The sequence below is a fragment of the Seriola aureovittata genome, chromosome 16, assembly GCF_021018895.1.
Source record: "Seriola aureovittata isolate HTS-2021-v1 ecotype China chromosome 16, ASM2101889v1, whole genome shotgun sequence".
Taxonomy (NCBI): domain Eukaryota; kingdom Metazoa; phylum Chordata; class Actinopteri; order Carangiformes; family Carangidae; genus Seriola; species Seriola aureovittata.
The window spans coordinates 20,601,165-20,621,508 of NC_079379.1; the positions used below are offsets into that span (position 1 = coordinate 20,601,165).

The 20,344-nt window shown below is 35.8% G+C and overlaps 2 protein-coding genes across 2 annotated transcripts; both read left to right on the forward strand.

Moving 5' to 3' along the window:
- The first annotated feature begins 550 nt into the window (after positions 1–550).
- Positions 551–8,444, forward strand: txlna (taxilin alpha). Its single transcript, XM_056400006.1, has 11 exons — positions 551–654; positions 1,519–1,702; positions 2,155–2,418; positions 2,667–2,758; positions 3,882–4,052; positions 4,452–4,646; positions 4,827–4,946; positions 5,054–5,128; positions 5,255–5,347; positions 5,443–5,538; positions 6,047–8,444. Exons 2-11 carry the CDS (start codon positions 1,519–1,521, stop codon positions 6,374–6,376), a joined length of 1,620 nt encoding a protein of 539 aa, XP_056255981.1. The 5' UTR covers positions 551–654; the 3' UTR covers positions 6,377–8,444.
- A 611-nt stretch (positions 8,445–9,055) lies between these two features.
- eif3i (eukaryotic translation initiation factor 3, subunit I) lies at positions 9,056–20,091 on the forward strand. The gene is made up of 11 exons (XM_056400136.1): positions 9,056–9,178; positions 9,628–9,720; positions 9,835–9,922; positions 10,059–10,124; positions 10,286–10,435; positions 10,978–11,105; positions 11,358–11,468; positions 11,921–12,010; positions 12,156–12,229; positions 19,406–19,498; positions 19,620–20,091. The coding sequence occupies exons 1-11, from the start codon at positions 9,176–9,178 to the stop codon at positions 19,699–19,701; spliced, it is 978 nt and encodes a 325-aa protein (XP_056256111.1). The 5' UTR covers positions 9,056–9,175; the 3' UTR covers positions 19,702–20,091.
- Positions 20,092–20,344: the final 253 nt, after the last annotated feature.

Genomic DNA, 20,344 nt, shown 5'->3' on the forward strand with positions numbered 1-20,344 from the left:
ATAATTTGCCCCATATACTGTATACTAAGATGAAAAGAGAAATGCTTTCTGTTGCATTTTATAGGATTTATTGATAAATTTAAGGCTCAAACATTTAATCAGGCCATTACTGAATATTTTGTTGATTCAAATTTGCTTTAACTTAATGGGAATACAATTTCTATTTTACATAACATCACTGTCCATAAATTTATGAGAGCAACCTGCAAAGGTGTGCATTTTCCAGATGTTTCAACCTCGTGTAATACATTTCAGCAGCAAGTGATTAAAATAGATTTTCCTTGTTTTCTAAAAAGAGACTGAATAACTTGAGAAGGGGCTATCAATACGAAATAGCTTGGAAAAGATCTAATATCTAGTTTTGAAGGTATTTGTTTAATTATTTAATCTAAAAGAGTGTTTTTGTTCTAGGTTATGCTGTAATTTCTTAAATTAAAATTGTATTTTCATTTTATTCCATTAAAACACATGTATTAATCTATTAATCCTTCAGATGGCAGCATAGCATCAAGCTGGGATGTAAACTGCAGTTAAAAAGTATGACGAAGAAGAGGTATCCAAAGTTATGACCGGAAGTCATTTTTTTCAGTCTCACGCCGTTGAGGAAACCTGCAGTTCACAGGCACATTAGCTATTTCCTCCTGGAGTCTGAAGGTAAACAATTCGCTAATACCTGGGAATGCAAGATATACTTCAGAGACAAGTACATGTGTAGTCTACCTATGTTTGTGGATTTTAATGTCCAGTATACATGAGCTACCACTGGCTAACTGCTAGGCGTGTAAGCTATTTTAGCTGCATCTGGCGGCGAGTTAGCGTTAGCGTGTGCTAGCTAACATAATGTGAGTGCTCGATAGCAAGTGGGAAAACGAAAGCTAGTGAGGACAGGACAAGACTGGATATGAAATCTAGCTGAAATTTTCTATGAAATTTGTTAGTCCTCATGCCAAGCTTGAGCTTAAAATATTTAGGTATGTACATGTCGTACATTTGTAACGAGTAGGTTCACTAACTAACTAACCCAGCTCAGAGAGGGCTGTTACAGAATTGATGTTAGCTTCAATTATGGCAGTTGAAAGTTTCTCTGCAAATTATCCAATACACATAGATATTAGAAGAATCATAATTAAACTTCCAGGCTTCAGTTCAGCACTCACCAAACACGAAACAGTGGTTATCTTTAACATTTCAGTATGTTTGTGGCTCCTAATACCAACGTTAAACATCCCTGAAACGCGGAGGACGAGTTAGCATAATTAGGTTCACATTTCTTTAAATTTATTGTCAACTTGGTGCTTCATTTGTTTTTTGTTTTTTTACGTAAGACTGTAACCTCAGAGCTGAGCCGGTATTGGACCCAGGAAAGAAAAGCATGTTTATGATGATTCATTTTTCACTGCGTCATTGGGAGGGATTTCCAAAAGCACCGAAACAGTCGGTTTAAATATCAACAAGTCCCACTACATGTTGTTTAAAAATTGAAACTAGACATCCTTGCCCTTTTTACTTGTCATGCAGATGAAAAAGCAAGACACTGATGAGTCTGCCACCCAAGGCAGTGAGGACTCTCCACTTACAGCAGAAGGGACTGAGTCGCCTCCAGCTGCAAAAGACAGCTCTGACAGCAACAGCCCCAAAGAGTCTGAACCACAGACCCCACAGACAGACACACCGCCGCAAGGGGAAGAGGCTGTAAGTGAAGGTAAACTTGTGATTATTTTCAATGTAAATTGTATGTTGTTGACATGACTGTCTCAATGTCTTTTTTTTACATGAGAACTATTTACAACATGGTCAGTAGGATTGGACTTTGCTGTCTGTCACTGTGGTTGTCAAATCCTGAACGGATAGGTTAATTTGTAATTTTATAAAGGATATTTTGTAATATGACACCTTCTGATAATCTACATCAGGGTCTCTGTGTCTTGCACGATTACATGTCTAATAAAACTGCACACCAAATCCCACTTTTTAATTTTAATATGGCGCTTATTACCAGCCATATGTACCCAGTTGTAGATGTTTATACAAACTTTAAAGGCTCTAACCGTATTGACCACCGGGTGTATCAAATAGGTTCCTATCTTTCTCTAGATAGATAGATAAACATTTGCCTTCTTTTTGAATCATGGTTTTTCCTTCCATTGTGTCTAGTTGCAACAGCAGCACTGTCTAAGTGTGACATGGCTGAGGAGCTGAGTCGTCAGTTAGAGGACATCCTCAGCACCTACTGCCGGGAAAGCATCTCAGACGATGCCAGCGCCCTGCCCAATGGCCAGTCACACAGCCTGGAGCTCAATGGTCTGACCAATGAGAAGGAAGACAGCAAGTCAGAGAAGGGCAAAGTCAATGGAGGTGACATTGGGGTGGAGAAGGAGCAGAAGAAGACTCAAGAAAAGAAGAAAGTGAAGGGTCTGGGTAAGGAGCAGCTCACAGTTTCCATAAAGAGCTCTGGAGTGACTTAATATCTTTTGTGCTGCCACCGTAGAGACACTGTGTATATTTTAATGGATTGGTGATACTATTAGACTATCACAGATACAAAAACTATCATCTTAAAAGTATGGTATCCTATAAACAGGGTAGTTTGCCAATGGAACTTAAAACTATTCTGTCATCTAGCTGGTTCCCTGATTCAGTCATATATGTTTTTCTTCTCTGTGTAGGTAAGGAGATCACCCTCCTCATGCAGACTTTGAACACACTGAGCACACCAGAGGAAAAGCTTGCAGGCCTCTGTAAGAAGTATGCTGAACTGGTGAGTGGTTCCTGAAAATGTGATTAATTTTTAAATCTTGTTGGTGGCACTACACTTCACCTTAATCTTTTTTAAATGGACTTAAAACATTGTTAGTGTGCAAATGCATAATTTTCTTCAGTGTTTAAAAGTTAGATCCAGTCCATACAAATTTAATTAAGAACGACTCGAGGAATCTGTTTTTTTTTTTTTCGAAATCAGTATTTTAGACACTTATTTTACATGTAATAATTACTTGAAGACATTACTTTGGTTTTCTACTTTCAACAACTCATCTGCCAGTCAGTAAACCACCAGATGTCACAGATGAAATATGGGTTTAGTCAGTCAGATCAGAGAATGTGGAGTTGAACAGCTCCATATTCCAAAACAACTATGTAAACAACCCTTAAATCAAATTAAGGAGAAAAAAGTAGCAATAACAAAGTGCCTGGTTCAGCTGCCTGATAGAAATGACCACGTGCTGTTTATTTAAAAAGGAACATTCTTTATTTGTAAACATTCCAAACTTTATCCTAAAATAAAGGACTTAATTAAACTGTATGTATATACATTTGTGTTTGTGCTGACTTAAAATAGAAAAATAGAAAAAAAATGCTCTTCTTATCATCTGAGTCAGGACACAGTGTGTGTGTGTGTGTGTGTGTGTGTGTGTGTGTGTGTGTGTGTGTGTGTGTGTGTGTGTGTGTGTGTGTGTGTGTGTGTGTGTGCAAACAGGGAGTGTACTAGAAGGTGATGCAGTGATCTTTGTCAGACACAGAGTGGTGCAATGAAGAGCCTTGTCCTATGACCTCAATATGTGTCAGGTTGTTGTGTCGCATTTTGCAGTTTTAATGATGACCACTTATGTTCTACAGTGTCTGTAGGAAGTTTTTATATTGATTTCGCTTGTGCATATAGGTTTGCAAGACAGATCATCTGTTTGAATGTGTGTGACTTTCAATGAGAAACAAAGCAGCAAAAAAAGTGAACTGATGAGCATAAAAACAGCTCAATACATTTTAACTTTAAAACATGCATGTAATCAACAAACAGCATAATATTAAAGGAAACTGTGGTTGGAAGATATTTCAGTATTCAACAAAAGTCAATATATGTCTAATCTTGCGTTTGTTCGTGACAGCTTGAAGAGCACCGCAACACCCAGAAGCAGATGAGAGTGCTGCAGAAGAAGCAGAGCCAGCTGGTGCAGGAGAAAGACAACCTGAGGAACGAGCACAGCAAGGCCATCCTGGCTCGCAGCAAGCTGGAGAGCCTCTGCAGGGAGCTGCAGAGACACAACCGCACACTCAAGGTACACAACAGACACCAGTCATAGTGAATATAGACTTTTAACTGCTGCAGTGATTTGTTAAAATACTTCCTGCAACAAAAGTGTCTCTACACTGGAGTTTCTGTATATTCATCAGTTTATTTAAAAGTGGTCTTGGGTCGTTCTCTAATTTAAGTAAGGATTAGCTATAACATACAACGTTTTTGAAGTAATTGACTTGTCTGTGTGTTTTACAAACTGTAGTTGTTGGACATCTATTACAAGAGTGAAATGCCTGCTGCATCTTTCTTATCAGAATTTCTGTCCTCAGATTGTGATTTTGAGGTGAGGCAGCTTTCTGAGGTGGAAGCAGGTAACACAGCATGAATGTTCCTTTCACACAAATGATATTTGTCATGTTCCACTTCTTCCCCTCTGCAGGAAGAAGGGATGCAAAGAACGCGTCTAGAGGAGGAGAAAAGGAAGGAGGTGACCTCTCATTTCCAGGTGACGCTGAATGACATCCAGACTCAGATGGAGCAGCACAATGAAAGAAATGCCAGCCTCCGGCAGGAGAACACCGAGCTGGCTGAGAAACTGAAGAAACTTTATGAGCAGTACAAATTACGGGAAGAGGTGAGTGGCCAGTTTCCCTTTTTCTCCACATCTGCGTGTTTTAGGTGCAGTATGTGAGTTCTCTTTCATTTCAAAATGCCAGTTTAATGTCTTATAAACACAATCATGTCAATTTACCCCATTGATACAGTTAGTTTAGCAGGCATTTTTATCCCTCTGCCCTTGTGTAACCCTCTCCAGCACATAGACAAAGTGGTGAAGCACAAAGACCTGCAGCAACAGCTGGTCGATGCCAAGCTGCACCAGGCTCAGGAGCTGCTAAAGGAGTCGGAGGACCGCCACGACAGAGAGAAAGACTTTGTAATGATCCACAAATACATAAATAGAATATAATCACAAGGACAGTTTTTTTTCCTGTTGTTATACACAAATGTAACCATTATGTGTCTGGTACCCCCCCACCCAAGCTGCTGAAAGAAGCTGTGGAATCTCAAAGGATGTGTGAGCTGATGAAGCAGCAGGAAGTTCACCTCAAACAGCAGGTTTTCCACGAGTTCTTATTCTTACTTTTTTCTAGCTAAACTGTGCTTGACTTCACATTGACAACATTTGTTTTGGTGCAGCAAGTGTTTTTATATGATCAAACCATGTGTTGTATTGTTTTCCAGCTGTCGCTGTACACAGAGAAGTTTGAAGAGTTCCAGACAACTTTGTCCAAGAGCAACGAAGTCTTCACCACTTTCAAACAGGAGATGGAGAAGGTGAGGTGTCAGTGCAATTGTGAGGGTGTCGGGAGAGAGGGAGAGAGGAGTTGTTGACAGGAGGATGAGACAGTCTTGTTTTCTTTGATTCACAGATGACTAAAAAGATCAAAAAGCTGGAGAAGGAGACGGCCATGTATCGATCCAGATGGGAGAGCAGCAACAAGGCTCTTCTGGAGATGGCAGAGGAGGTAAAGCAGCTTTTGGTTTTATTATTGTCGTGCGTAGCGTTCACAAAAATGCTAGATGCTGAATAACTCTGGCCAGATAAATACTGTATATATTGGGCACCAACATCAGGGAATCTCATCGATTTTCTCTAATGACTGAAAACCAAAAAATCTAAAACCAATCCAGAACAAATAACCAAATAAAGTCTGTAAGCTTTTCCATTTGTTATTAAAACACTTATAACATATTTCCATTGTATTTATCTTTCATAAAAGCACATTATGTGGTGATTTTAACACAATCTTATGAGCTACACTTTTGTGTTTGTTCAGTTTTTGATGAATGTGTGCTCCACACTCAAATGAAATAACTTCAGTCAGTGCAAATTATTTTTATGTTATTGGCCTAATAAATACAATGAGAATGTGACAGGGAATATTATACTAAGTTTGTAGTTTTTCAAGTTGTGTCAGTTCAAATAAGTATAATACAAAAAGCATAAAGACACATATTTTTATGTGTGTACAGAAAGCTGTGCGGGACCGGGAGTTTGAGGCTCTTCAGGGTAAAGTCCAGCGGCTGGAGAAACTGCGGCGGGCGCTCAAAGTTGAGCGGAACGAGCTCAACAAGAAGGTCCAGAACCTCAGTGGTCAGCAAGGTGGCACGGCAGGAGCCCCCACCTCCGACCCAGGGACCGACTCCCCCTCTCCACCACCTACAGACTCTCTGCTGGAGCCCAGCGCCTGTCCTATTCCGGACACCACCCCCTGCTCCCACTCCTGCCACTGTGACCCAGAACTGGACACAGAGCCCCTAGTAAAAGAGGCAAATGCTCAGCCTGTCAGCGTGCAGGAATGAAGCTACGCTGCTCACAGATCTTCACTCCCCCCCCCTTCAGCATCAAGCCACCAAAAGATAAGCCACCAGCCTGCAAGCCGCTACTCCTCTGCTGGAAGAAGCTGATGTTAAACACTGGTCCAGGAGCAGATCAGAAAGTCACACCTTCATATATTTTAGGCAGAATTTCTGATCAACTTTTGATGGAGGGATTAACTTGTTTCCTCCCACTATCCTGTGCAGGCTTCATAAGGTGATGAAAAGATTGTGCCTCATCTGTCAGCACATTTACATGCACATTATGAATCAGTAACTGTGAATGATTTGATTAAGATAATAGTATGATTAAAGCATTCACATGCTTTGCAATAAGCCAATTTCCCACTATAATCAGATTTTCATGATTCATTTATTAATTTCCTCGAGCATGCCTGGCAGCCTACAGGAAAAATAGAGAAAGACCAACGAATTTTGCGTTTCTTTTTCAAATTGGTGAATCATTTTATTTATTAGTTACAAAATTAAAAGCTCCAAATAAAGTCTCAGATATCCACTCCCAGAAATCATACTAAAGGTGTATACATATCAGAGTAATTTAGAAGATCTATAAGTTATCCAGCTCTGTTATACTTTCCCTAACACAACACTGTTTACATGATAGATTATTAGTGTGTATGTAAATGTACTGACTGACTCTGTGTTGTGCTGTTTGACTACACATTCCCTTTCTAACTTGCATCAACCATAGAATTGCTTGACAAGATAAATAACATTGCTGCTTGGGATGACGCAAGCCTAACAGGTGTATGGCAAGAGGAGTCATCAGAGGTTGAATGATTTGTGTGTTTGTGTGTGTGCATCCACTCAGTCTGTCTCATTTGCATCGTGAGCAACAATTTGTTTGGGAAGGGGTTTCATTCATAGCTTGCAGTACTCTAAAGGCCACTTTTAGAAACGTCATGTTTTTCTTTCAGGTGAGGTCTTAGCAGAGAGGTCAAACAAAATATGTCTTTACAGCATCTGTGTTTTCAGTTTTTGCTCATAGACCACTTTAGGGAAAAGTTGTTTTCCTGTTTGTGTCACACTTCTCCATGTGCAGTGTTTGATATTTTTTTGGGGTCTGTATTTATTGTTTTAAGCATAATCTCTGATATTGAAATGTATCTATTTTACAGAGCACCATTGTAAAACTAAATCAGTTTAGTTTTTATTGATTTAGACTGTTTATAAAGGTGGTACTTATATGACAAACTTTTCATTCCTAACCTGTCTGGGTTCAGTTGCCCTTTTCTTGTTTTACATGTTTTTCAGTCTGCCTATAACCATGTAATGATGACCACTTTATTCCCATCTTTATGTTTCGGTGTGGATGCTGTGTGTGTGGGTGGGGTGGGGTGGGGTGGGGTGGGGTGGGGTTACGTGGCGAAGATTGTGTCCTTCCAGCCCTGGTAATTGCAGTAGTTTGTAATCAGGTTTTATCAAGAGAATGTTCAAGGACCTCTATGCAATGTTTGCCTCTTGGTTTTATTCTGTGGCAGTCTGAACTGACAAGCACTTAGCTGAGAATGTATATTCATTATATCCACTGTCCTGCATGGATGTACTGTATAAACAGACAACATATCTCACAGCAGAACTTTTTTGCTTAAGTTTGAACCCTGTTTGTCGAGCTACTTTCAGTTGTTTGACATCGAGTGAAATATTGTGCATCTCCCAGGAGCTTTAAAAGGTGACTGTGCCAAGTGGGAATAAGGAGGAAAAATTTGAGAAAATGTTATTGGAATTCTGAATTGTAGTTTTACTCCAAAATGTGTCCATTTCTCTTCAGACATTCTTATGTATTACTCAATATGTAGCATCAATAACAAGGACAACTGATCAAATCAGTCATTTTCAACTTGAATATCAATGGCAAACCTAATTTCTTCCATTGTCCCACAGGACATTCATTATATCTCCAGTCCCGTGTCAAATATCGAAGTTCATTGACCATGAAAAGGAACCAAAGATGTTTCCTTTTTTGTCTTTTGCAGTACTTTTATCTGGCTGTGTATATTTTGTTTCTTGTTAAATAAAAGATGTAACAGTGTATATTTGATTTGTTGGCTCATTTAAAAAAGAATACATATATCAATGTCTACAAATGCATGAGCAGCCACCGTTTATTCAAATTGAGCTTATGATATGTGTCAGGGATTCCTCAGATCTGCTCACATTACACCAGAGTCTGCCTTGAAAGTTGAATTTTAGCAACATCTTGCACTGAGCTGTATAATTACACTCCTTCAATCCATGTTCTTGTTGCTCTCAAAAGTAAAGTTCTCAATGCCGTATTCCTCTACATGGCAAGGTGTTGATGCAGCACCAGACTAGACTAAAAACAGTGAAATCTTGCATCAGATAGGGCAATTGGGGTTTTAGTTACAACACTTCTCAAGCAAAAACACACCTTTGGACACCCCATTCTATTATATTATTTATCAAAAATATGTTGTTCATATTATAAAATTCATATGTTCATATTATATAATCATTTAATTTTTATTTGTTATATTTGGGGAAAAAATTAGGGGATTTTACCCCTTAAAAATCTTAAACCAGAGAGAAAACCCATAAAACACCATAATGTATTATAGTGCTACAATGCGGTATTATAGCTAGGGGGCGCACTGACGCCATCTTGCTGTTTGACACAGGAATTACGTCACCTTCCTTTTCCGCCGCGGCTCTGGCGCTTGAAGCACGAGTGTTCATCTTTTCTCTCTTTACGGGAGACGTAGTGAACATACTGGACAGAGTGGCAACACATAGTTGACAAAAATGGTTAGTGTATTCTTTGTTAAAGAATTTCCTACGACTTATATTTTGGCCCGAATGATGCTCATTGTCTTTCTGAGACTGTTAGCTCTGGTTTAGCTAGCATATCTGCCTTGGCTAGCCGTTAGCTTAGCTTCCAAATGAGCCAGCGTTTACATTAATTTTAGCTAGCTAGTGTTAGCGGTGTGATGTAGGTGATGCACGATGATTCACCGGCCTGTATCAGCTGATAGACCTGGACAGATGTACCTTATATAGTAATATACAAGTAAATATAACATTACTTGCTAGTTTGTTAGCACAGAGCCAACATGTTTACTTGTTAAAAACACGTTAACTTTTGGACGCCTGTTCAGTGGAAGACTTATAACTGACCCAACATCTAGTTGACAGCTGCTGGTGTTTTTATAAATCGGTAAGACTGTCCAGGTGTTGATGTCTATTCCTCCCCACAGAAACCCATTCTGCTCCAGGGCCATGAGAGGTCCATCACTCAAATCAAGTACAACAGAGAAGGAGACCTGCTGTTCTCTGTAGCTAAAGACACGGTGAGTTGATAGCTATTAAGATATGCACTGACTCCTGCTATTATCACATTGTTCAACATGCAAGTTTGTTTAGTAACTTATTTGTTATATCTGCTGCAATGTTCCCCACCATAGGTAACCAATGTGTGGTACTCTGTCAATGGTGAGAGGCTCGGCACCTACAATGGACACACAGGAGCTGTGTGGTGTGTTGACTGTGACTGTATCCTTTTCATGAAGTGCACTTCAATGTGTTGTTTTTATCACAAACATATGTATGATCTCATATTCCAGTGATAGTGTCTGTAGCTATGCTAGCTGATGTTGTACATGTCGGGTTCCTTAACGTCCTCTCTCAGGGGACACTAAAAATGTATTGACAGGATCAGCAGACAACAGCTGTCGACTATGGGACTGTGAGACCGGTAGGTGAAAACAAGTTGCAGACTGAGATTGAGGCATGTGTGTTCTGTGTTTCACAATCAGTCAGTTAGACTTCTCCATGTCAGAAAGTGTAAAGTCTCCAGTTCCAGCAATAGTTTGAGATCCTACACCTAAAAAACTCTTGTGCCTCTGTGCTGCACAGGTAAACAGCTGGCCCTGCTCCAAACCAACTCTGCTGTTAGAACGTGCGGCTTCGACTTCAGCGGCAACATCATCATGTTCTCCACAGACAAGCAGATGGGTTATCAGTGCTACCTGAACTTCTTTGACCTGAGGGATCCACAGCAGATTGGTACATACCACACACTGCAAACAAACTGATGCTTCACTCAGCAGGAGCTTTTCTTTTTTTTTACCTTAAAGATAATTACTAGACCAGACACATCAACCTTTTCTCAACATTTTCCTTGGGTTAATGTGTTTGTTAAACATGGATTGTACAAATATCTGTTACACCCTTCTTAAACTAACTACATCGCATACTATGAAGTAATGATTTCACATATTCCTCTTTTTGTTATTAGTGGCTATTAAATGTTAGCTCACATGTGGCTGTTTTAGAATGTAAGGAGAGAGTTGGATATTTCTTGTTGGAAATTCATGTATGATGACTGAAAAACATTGTTAAAAAAAAAATAAAAAATTGAAAATGTTCAGTGGGAAATGTCATGTAGCTTTAAACAGTATTTAACAAAGCGATGAGGTCACAAGTCACTGTATGAATACTCCCTTATGTATTTACCTTTTGACAGTTACACTGTTGAATATAGTGATCAGCAGGAATATGCTCCTCTTAGTGCTATAACAAGTGAATCTGTCTTTCTGTCTCTGCAGAAGACAACCAGCCCTATCTGTCGATACCCTGCAGTGACCACAAAATCACCAGTGCTGTGTGGGGACCTTTGGGAGAGTTTGTTATTGCCGGCCATGAGAACGGCGAATTCAACCAGTTCAGTGCTAAGGTACTGGGAACTTATAGGAATGTAATAAACTGCACATGTGTCACTGACTGCAAAAAAAAAATCTGATATTGATTATGAAAAACCATAAATTACCTAGAAATACCTACGTACTTTGCCAGCAAATATGTTTAAATAAATGTCAGTAATTAAGGATATGAAGCATATAAATGGGCAAATGTATCCTGGAGGTTTGAGAGAACTATTTTGAAGTTTCTACGTGAATGTACTGATGTTTGTCTTATTTGTGGACAGTCTGGAGAGATCCTGAAGAAGGCCAAAGAGCACACCAAGCAGATCAATGACATCCAGACATCAGTCGATCTCACGATGTTCATCAGTGCGTCAAAGGACAACACTGCCAAGGTAAGACCCCTATCTACTCTCATACTTGAAAAGTAAAAGTTGTCCTGTATCATGTTTTTTTAATCTTTTTCTTCTTGTTTGTGTAGCAGCTTCAACACTTAAATCATTTTGTCTGTCTTTGTTAGACTGGACATATATGGATAATTATATTGTTTACAACTACTGGTGATAGAATGGCAACTCAATTTATAAGATGAATGCTCACACAACCTCTGACTGGTTGTGTATTGCAGCTTGTACAGTTGATTATTCGTGGTTCCCTGAAGGGTAGATGGTAGTCTATGTGAAGGATTTAATTTATCAAACATTATTACTACTGAAATTAGCTCAGTTAGAGAGTCACCATTCCCTGGTTAAATCCATAATCCATTTATTCTGAATCTGATTTTCACCTTGACCTGCCTACTCTATACTATGACTGAGGATTGGTCGTCTTCTGTGTTTCCTCTCAGCTGTTTGACTCCACTTCTCTGGATCACATCAAGACTTTCAAGACAGAGAGACCTGTCAACTCTGCTGCCATCTCCCCCATTATGGAGCATGTAAGATAAAACTCTCTCAGTACAATATGTATCCAACTATGACATACATTTGCTTCATTTGGTGTTTTCTTCATTGAATCTTGCAACAAAAAAGCTGTATCTCATAACAGATTTTTGAAACTTGTATATGGTGTGTGTGGTTCAGGTGGTGATGGGAGGTGGACAGGAAGCCATGGAGGTCACCACTACCTCCACCAGGATCGGCAAGTTTGAGGCCAGGTGAGGTCAAATGTGGGGAAGGTAGATTAGAGGTCAAGAGCGATAACCTCCTCCCTACTGTTATCTAAACCTAAACGTCATTGTAAGGCATATAAGCCCGTCTTAGTATCGTAAGTCACAAAAACGTCATAGTATAGTAATGCATAAAACGTCAGTAAGGCATAAAACGACATAGTATAGTAAGTCAAAAAAAATGTCATAGGTATAGTAGGGCATAAAAAAACTTCAAAAACATAATATAGTAAAGCATGAAAATCAGTATAGTAAGGCATAAAAAAATTATACTGAAGTAAAGCACAAAAAAACTCAAAAAAGGTCATAATAGAATAAGGTGTACAAACATCAAAAAATGTCATAGTAAAGTAAAACAAAATGTCATAAAAACGTCATAGTAAGGCATAAAAATAAAAACATAGTGTATGGTAAGGCATAAAAATGTCAGAAAATGTCATAGAATAGTAAGGCATAAAAACGTCATAGTATAATAAGGCATTAAAAAAAAACTTAGTATATTAAGGCATAAAAACGTCATAGTATGGTAAGGCATTAAAAGAAAAACTTAGTATAGTAAGGCATAAAAACGTGTATAGTAAGGCATACAAACATCAAAAACATAGTATGGTAAGGCATACAAGCGTCAAAAAATGTCATAGTACAGTAATTTTAAAAAAAAAAGAGTCATAAAAACATAGTATAATAAGGCATAAAAACGTGAAAAAACTTCATAGTATACTAAGGCATGAAAACGACAAAAAACGTCATAATATACTAAGGCATAAAAACATGAAAAGATGTCATATTATAGTAAAGCATAAAAATGCCAAAAAACGTCATAGTATACTAAGGTATGAAAAATGTAATAGTATAGTAAGGCATAAAAACGCCAAAAAACATCATAGTATAGTAAGGCATAAAAACGCCAAAAAACGTTGTAATATACTATGGCATAAAAACATCACATAGTAAGGCATAAAAACATGAAAAGATGTCATAGTATAGTAAGGCATGAAAAATGTAATAGTATAGTAAGGCATAAAAATGCCAAAAAACGTCATAGTATACTAAGGCATAAAAAATGTTAGTATAGTAAGGCATAAAAACGCCAAAAAACGTCATAATATACTAAGGCATAAAAACATGAAAAGATGTCATAGTATAGTAAGGCATGAAAAATGTAATAGTATAGTAAGGCATAAAAATGCCCAAAAAACGTCATAGTATAGTAAGGCATATAAATGCCAAAAAAGGTCATAGTATACTAAGGCATAAAAAATGTTAGTATAGTAAGGCATAAAAACGCCAAAAAACGTCATAATATACTAAGGCATAAAAACATGAAAAGATGTCATAGTATAGTAAGGCATAAAAAATGTTAGTACAGTAAGGCATAAAAACGCCAAAAAAACGTCATAGTATAGTAAGGCATAAAAACGCCCAAAAACGTCATAGTATACTAAGGCATAAAAAATGTTAGTATAGTAAGGCATAAAAACGCCAAAAAACGTCATAATATACTAAGGCATAAAAACATGAAAAGATGTCATAGTATAGTAAGGCATGAAAAATGTAATACTATAGTAAGGCATAAAAACGCCAAAAAAACATCACATAGTAAGGCATAAAAACATGAAAAGATGTCATAGTATAGTAAGGCATGAAAAATTTAATAGTATAGTAAGGCATAAAAACGCCAAAAAACATCATAGTATAGTAAGGCATAAAAAAATGTTAGTATAGTAAGGCATAAAAACGCCAAAAAACGTCATAATATACTAAGGCATAAAAACATGAAAAGATGTCATAGTATAGTAAGGCATGAAAAATGTAATAGTATAGTAAGGCATAAAAACGCCAAAAAACGTCATAGTATAGTAAGGCATAAAAAAATGTTAGTATAGTAAGGCATAAAAACGCCAAAAAACGTCATAGTATACTAAGGCATAAAAACATGAAAAGATGTCATAGTATAGTAAGGCATAAAAACGCCAAAAAACGTCATAGTATACTAAGGCATAAAAAATGTTAGTATAGTAAGGCATAAAAACGTGAAAAGATGTCATAGTATAGTAAGGCATGAAAAATGTAAAAGTATAGTAAGGCATAAAAACGCCAAAAAACGTCATAGTATAGTAAGGCATAAAAATGCCAAAAAAGGTCATAGTATACTAAGGCATAAAAAATGTTAGTATAGTAAGGCATAAAAACGTGAAAAGATGTCATAGTATAGTAAGGCATGAAAAATGTAAAAGTATAGTAAGGCATAAAAACGCCAAAAAAACGTCATAGTATAGTAAGGCATAAAAACATGAAAAGATGTCATAGTATAGTGAGGCATAAAAACGCCAAAAAACGTCATAGTATAGTAAGGCATAAAAAAATGTTAGTATAGTAAGGCATAAAAACGCCAAAAAACGTCATAGTATACTAAGGTATAAAAACATGAAAAGATGTCATAGTATAGTAAGGCATAAAAACGCCAAAAAACGTCATAGTATACTAAGGCATAAAAAATGTTAGTATAGTAAGGCATAAAAACGTGAAAAGATGTCATAGTATAGTAAGGCATGAAAAATGTAAAAGTATAGTAAGGCATAAAAACGCCAAAAAAACGTCATAGTATAGTAAGGCATAAAAATGCCAAAAAAGGTCATAGTATACTAAGGCATAAAAAATGTTAGTATAGTAAGGCATAAAAACGTGAAAAGATGTCATAGTATAGTAAGGCATGAAAAATGTAAAAGTATAGTAAGGCATAAAAACGCCAAAAAACGTCATAGTATAGTAAGGCATAAAAACATGAAAAGATGTCATAGTATAGTAAGGCATAAAAACGCCAAAAAACGTCATAGTATACTAAGGCATAAAAAATGTTAGTATAGTAAGGCATAAAAACGTGAAAAGATGTCATAGTATAGTAAGGCATGAAAAATGTAAAAGTATAGTAAGGCATAAAAACGCCAAAAAACGTCATAGTATAGTAAGGCATAAAAATGCCAAAAAAGGTCATAGTATACTAAGGCATAAAAAATGTTAGTATAGTAAGGCATAAAAACGTGAAAAGATGTCATAGTATAGTAAGGCATGAAAAATGTAAAAGTATAGTAAGGCATAAAAACGCCAAAAAAACGTCATAGTATAGTAAGGCATAAAAACATGAAAAGATGTCATAGTATAGTAAGGCATAAAAACGCCAAAAAACGTCATAGTATAGTAAGGCATAAAAACATGAAAAGATGTCATAGTATAGTAAGGCATAAAAACGCCAAAAAACGTCATAGTATACTAAGGCATAAAAAATGTTAGTATAGTAAGGCATAAAAACGTGAAAAGATGTCATAGTATAGTAAGGCATGAAAAATGTAAAAGTATAGTAAGGCATAAAAATGCCAAAAAACGTCATAGTATAGTAAGGCATAAAAATGCCAAAAAAGGTCATAGTATACTAAGGCATAAAAAATGTTAGTATAGTAAGGCATAAAAACGCCAAAAAACATCATAATATACAAAGGCATAAAAACATGAAAAGATGTCATAGTATAGTAAGGCATGAAAAATGTAATAGTATAGTAAGGCATAAAAACGCCAAAAAACATCATAGTATACTAAGGCATAAAAACATGAAAAGATGTCATAGTATAGTAAGGCATAAAAACGCCAAAAAACGTCATAGTATACTAAGGCATAAAAAATGTTAGTATAGTAAGGCATAAAAACGTGAAAAGATGTCATAGTATAGTAAGGCATAAAAACATGAAAAGATGTCATAGTATAGTAAGGCATAAAAACGCCAAAAAACATCATAGTATACTAAGGCATAAAAAAATGTTAGTATAGTAAGGCATAAAAACGTGAAAAGATGTCATAGTATAGTAAGGCATAAAAACATGAAAAGATGTCATAGTATAGTAAGGCATAAAAACGCCAAAAAACGTCATAGTATACTAAGGCATAAAAAATGTTAGTATAGTAAGGCATAAAAACGTGAAAAGATGTCATAGTATAGTAAGGCATGAAAAATGTAAAAGTATAGTAAGGCATAAAAACGCCAAAAAAACGTCATAGTATAGTAAGGCATAAAAATGCCAAAAAAGGTCATAGTATACTAAGGCATAAAAAATGTTAGTATAGTAAGGCATAAAAACGCCAAAAAACATCATAATATACAAAGGCATAAAAACATGAAAAGATGTCATAGTATAGTAAGGCATGAAAAATGTAATAGTATAGTAAGGCATAAAAACGCCAAAAAACATCATAGTATACTAAGGCATAAAAAAATGTTAGTATAGTAAGGCATAAAAACGTGAAAAGATGTCATAGTATAGTAAGGCATAAAAACATGAAAAGATGTCATAGTATAGTAAGGCATAAAAACGCCAAAAAACGTCATAGTATACTAAGGCATAAAAAAATGTTAGTATAGTAAGGCATAAAAACGTGAAAAGATGTCATAGTATAGTAAGGCATGAAAAATGTAAAAGTATAGTAAGGCATAAAAACGCCAAAAAACGTCATAGTATAGTAAGGCATAAAAATGCCAAAAAAGGTCATAGTATACTAAGGCATAAAAAATGTTAGTATAGTAAGGCATAAAAACGCCAAAAAACATCATAATATACAAAGGCATAAAAACATGAAAAGATGTCATAGTATAGTAAGGCATGAAAAATGTAATAGTATAGTAAGGCATAAAAACGCCAAAAAACATCATAGTATAGTAAGGCATAAAAACGCCAAAAAACGTCATAATATACTAAGGCATAAAAACATGAAAAGATGTCATAGTATAGTAAGGCATAAAAAATGTTAGTATAGTAAGGCATAAAAACGCCAAAAAAACGTCATAGTATAGTAAGGCATAAAAACGCCCAAAAACGTCATAGTATACTAAGGCATAAAAACGCCAAAAAACGTCATAATATACTAAGGCATAAAAACATGAAAAGATGTCATAGTATAGTAAGGCATGAAAAATGTAATAGTATAGTAAGGCATAAAAACGCCAAAAAACGTCATAGTATAGTAAGGCATAAAAAAATGTTAGTATAGTAAGGCATAAAAACGCCAAAAAACGTCATAATATACTAAGGCATAAAAACATGAAAAGATGTCATAGTATAGTAAGGCATGAAAAATGTAATAGTATAGTAAGGCATAAAAACGCCAAAAAACGTCATAGTATAGTAAGGCATAAAAAAATGTTAGTATAGTAAGGCATAAAAACGCCAAAAAACGTCATAGTATACTAAGGCATAAAAACATGAAAAGATGTCGTAGTATAGTAAGGCATAAAAACGCCAAAAAACGTCATAGTATACTAAGGCATAAAAAATGTTATAGTATAGTAAGGCATAAAAACGCCAAAAAACGTCATAATATACTAAGGCATAAAAACATGAAAAGATGTCATAGTATAGTAAGGCATGAAAAATGTAAAAGTATAGTAAGGCATAAAAACGCCAAAAAAACGTCATAGTATAGTAAGGCATAAAAATGCCAAAAAAGGTCATAGTATACTAAGGCATAAAAAATGTTAGTATAGTAAGGCATAAAAACGCCAAAAAACATCATAATATACTAAGGCATAAAAACATGAAAAGATGTCATAGTATAGTAAGGCATGAAAAATGTAATACTATAGTAAGGCATAAAAACGCCAAAAAAACATCACATAGTAAGGCATAAAAACATGAAAAGATGTCATAGTATAGTAAGGCATAAAAACGTGAAAAGATGTCATAGTATACTAAGGCATGAAAAATGTAATAGTATAGTAAGGCATAAAAACGCCAAAAAACATCATAGTATAGTAAGGCATAAAAATGCCAAAAAATGTCATAGTATAATAAGGCATAAAAAATGTTAGTATAGTAAGGCATAAAAACGCCAAAAAATGTCATAATATACTAAGGCATAAAAACATGAAAAGATGTCATAGTATAGTAAGGCATGAAAAATGTAATAGTATAGTAAGGCACAAAAATGTAATAGTATAGTAAGGCATAAAAACGCCAAAAAACGTCATAGTATACAAAGGCATAAAAAATTTTAGTATAGTAAGGCATAAAAACGCCGTAAAACGTCGTAATATACTATGGCATAAAAACATCACATAGTAAGGCATAAAAACATGAAAAGATGTCATAGTATAGTAAGGCATGAAAAATGTAATAGTATAGTAAGGCATAAAAACGCCAAAAAACGTCATAATATACTAAGGCAAAAAAACATGAAAAGATGTCGTAGTATAGTAAGGCATAAAAATGCCAAAAAACGTCATAGTATACTAAGGCATGAAAAATGTAATAGTATAGTAAGGCATAAAAACGCCAAAAAACATCATAGTATAGTAAGGCATAAAAATGCCAAAAAACGTCATAGTATACTAAGGCATAAAAAATGTTAGTATAGTAAGGCATAAAAACGCCAAAAAACGTCATAATATACTAAGGCATAAAAACATGAAAAGATGTCATAGTATAGTAAGGCATGAAAAATGTAATAGTATAGTAAGGCATAAAAACGCCAAAAAAACGTCATAGTATAGTAAGGCATAAAAATGCCAAAAAAGGTCATAGTATACTAAGACATAAAAAATGTTAGTATAGTAAGGCATAAAAACGCCAAAAAACGTCATAATATACTAAGGCATAAAAACATGAAAAGATGTCATAGTATAGTAAGGCATAAAAACGCCCAAAAACGTCATAGTATACTAAGGCATGAAAAAGCCAAAAAACGTCATAATATACTAAGGCATAAAAACATGAAAAGATGTCATAGTATACTAAGGCATAAAAAATGTTAGTATAGTAAGGCATAAAAACGCCCAAAAACGTCATAGTATACTAAGGCATAAAAAATGTTACTATAGTAAGGCATAAAAACATGAAAAGATGTCATAGTATAGTAAGGCATGAAAAATGTAATAGTAAGGCATAAAAACGCCAAAAAACGTAATATAGTAAGGCATAAAAACGTGAAACAACTTTATAGTATACTAAGGCATAAGACTGTCATAAAATGTCATAAAAGCATCATAGTATAGTAAGGTATGAAAAAACCTCATAATAAACTAAGGCATAAGAATGTCAAAAAAACGTCATAGTATAGCAAGGCATACAAATATCATAGTAAGGCTTAAAAACCCACCCACCTTTTGTTTTCTATCCTCAGGTTCTTCCATGCTGCCTATGAAGAGGAGTTTGGAAGGGTGAAAGGTCATTTTGGCCCCATCAATTGTGTGGCATTCCACCCTGATGGCAAGAGGTAAGAGACGAATGTGCCTTTAAAAATACGCTGCTCTAAAACATAAAGAAGTCCAGTCCAGTCTGCTTTATGTGTTGTCACTGTGCTGATGTGTTTCTCCTGCTGTTGTTATTGTCTACAGTTACAGCAGTGGAGGAGAAGACGGATATGTAAGGATTCATTACTTTGACCCACAGTACTTTGACTTTGAGCTGGAGGCTTAAATGGTCAGGCTCCTGAACCCCACAGCTTCAACTACCATCACACTCAGCCCAGTCAGGAAGAGGGAGTATTGGACTAGAGTCACAGTCAGCTTACTTCAAATAAAGAAGTGGTCACAAGGGTTTTGTGACTGCATCTCAGTGACAAGAGTGTGGTGTTTTTTTAAAATCATTTTTGTAGCATTGCTTGGAAACTGTCTCGGTGGGATCAGAAGCATAAGAGTTCCGATTTTTGTACCCTGGATCTGCAAAGCTAATGTGACTGGACTTTAAGCCACACTCCCTGATTCCTGAAGTTTATTTAATCTGATTCTGCAACTAAGTAGAATTTGAATTATTAACTGTTGTAAGCCATTCCACCATGAAAACTCATTAAATTACTTATTGAAGTCATGTCTGTGTGAGCTCTGTAACTCCAAGTCATTCAACAACTGTCAATGTATATTGGTACCATAAGAAATAACATGTTTACAAAACAAAACAGCTGTGGTAGGATTTCTGTTTTGAGACCATAGTATGAGGTGGAGTAAAACATTTTGATATTTTGTTCATGCTACCCAAAACCAGTCTGAATTATCTGCTGAAAGGTATCAAACCATAACATGACAACCTGAATTAACTGCACAAGGATTTCAGTTTTTCTGGT

Bases quoted from the DNA above. Each gene is read 5' to 3' on its own strand.
- txlna (XM_056400006.1), top strand. From the start codon at position 1,519: ATGAAAAAGCAAGACACTGATGAGTCTGCCACCCAAGGCAGTGAGGAC. The intron at 2,759-3,881 runs GTGAGTGGTTCC...TGTTCGTGACAG, and splicing joins GTAAGAAGTATGCTGAACTG to CTTGAAGAGCACCGCAACAC. The intron at 4,647-4,826 runs GTGAGTGGCCAG...AACCCTCTCCAG, and splicing joins AGTACAAATTACGGGAAGAG to CACATAGACAAAGTGGTGAA.
- eif3i (XM_056400136.1), top strand. The intron at 11,106-11,357 runs GTACTGGGAACT...ATTTGTGGACAG, and splicing joins TCAACCAGTTCAGTGCTAAG to TCTGGAGAGATCCTGAAGAA. The intron at 12,230-19,405 runs GTGAGGTCAAAT...TTCTATCCTCAG, and splicing joins ATCGGCAAGTTTGAGGCCAG to GTTCTTCCATGCTGCCTATG.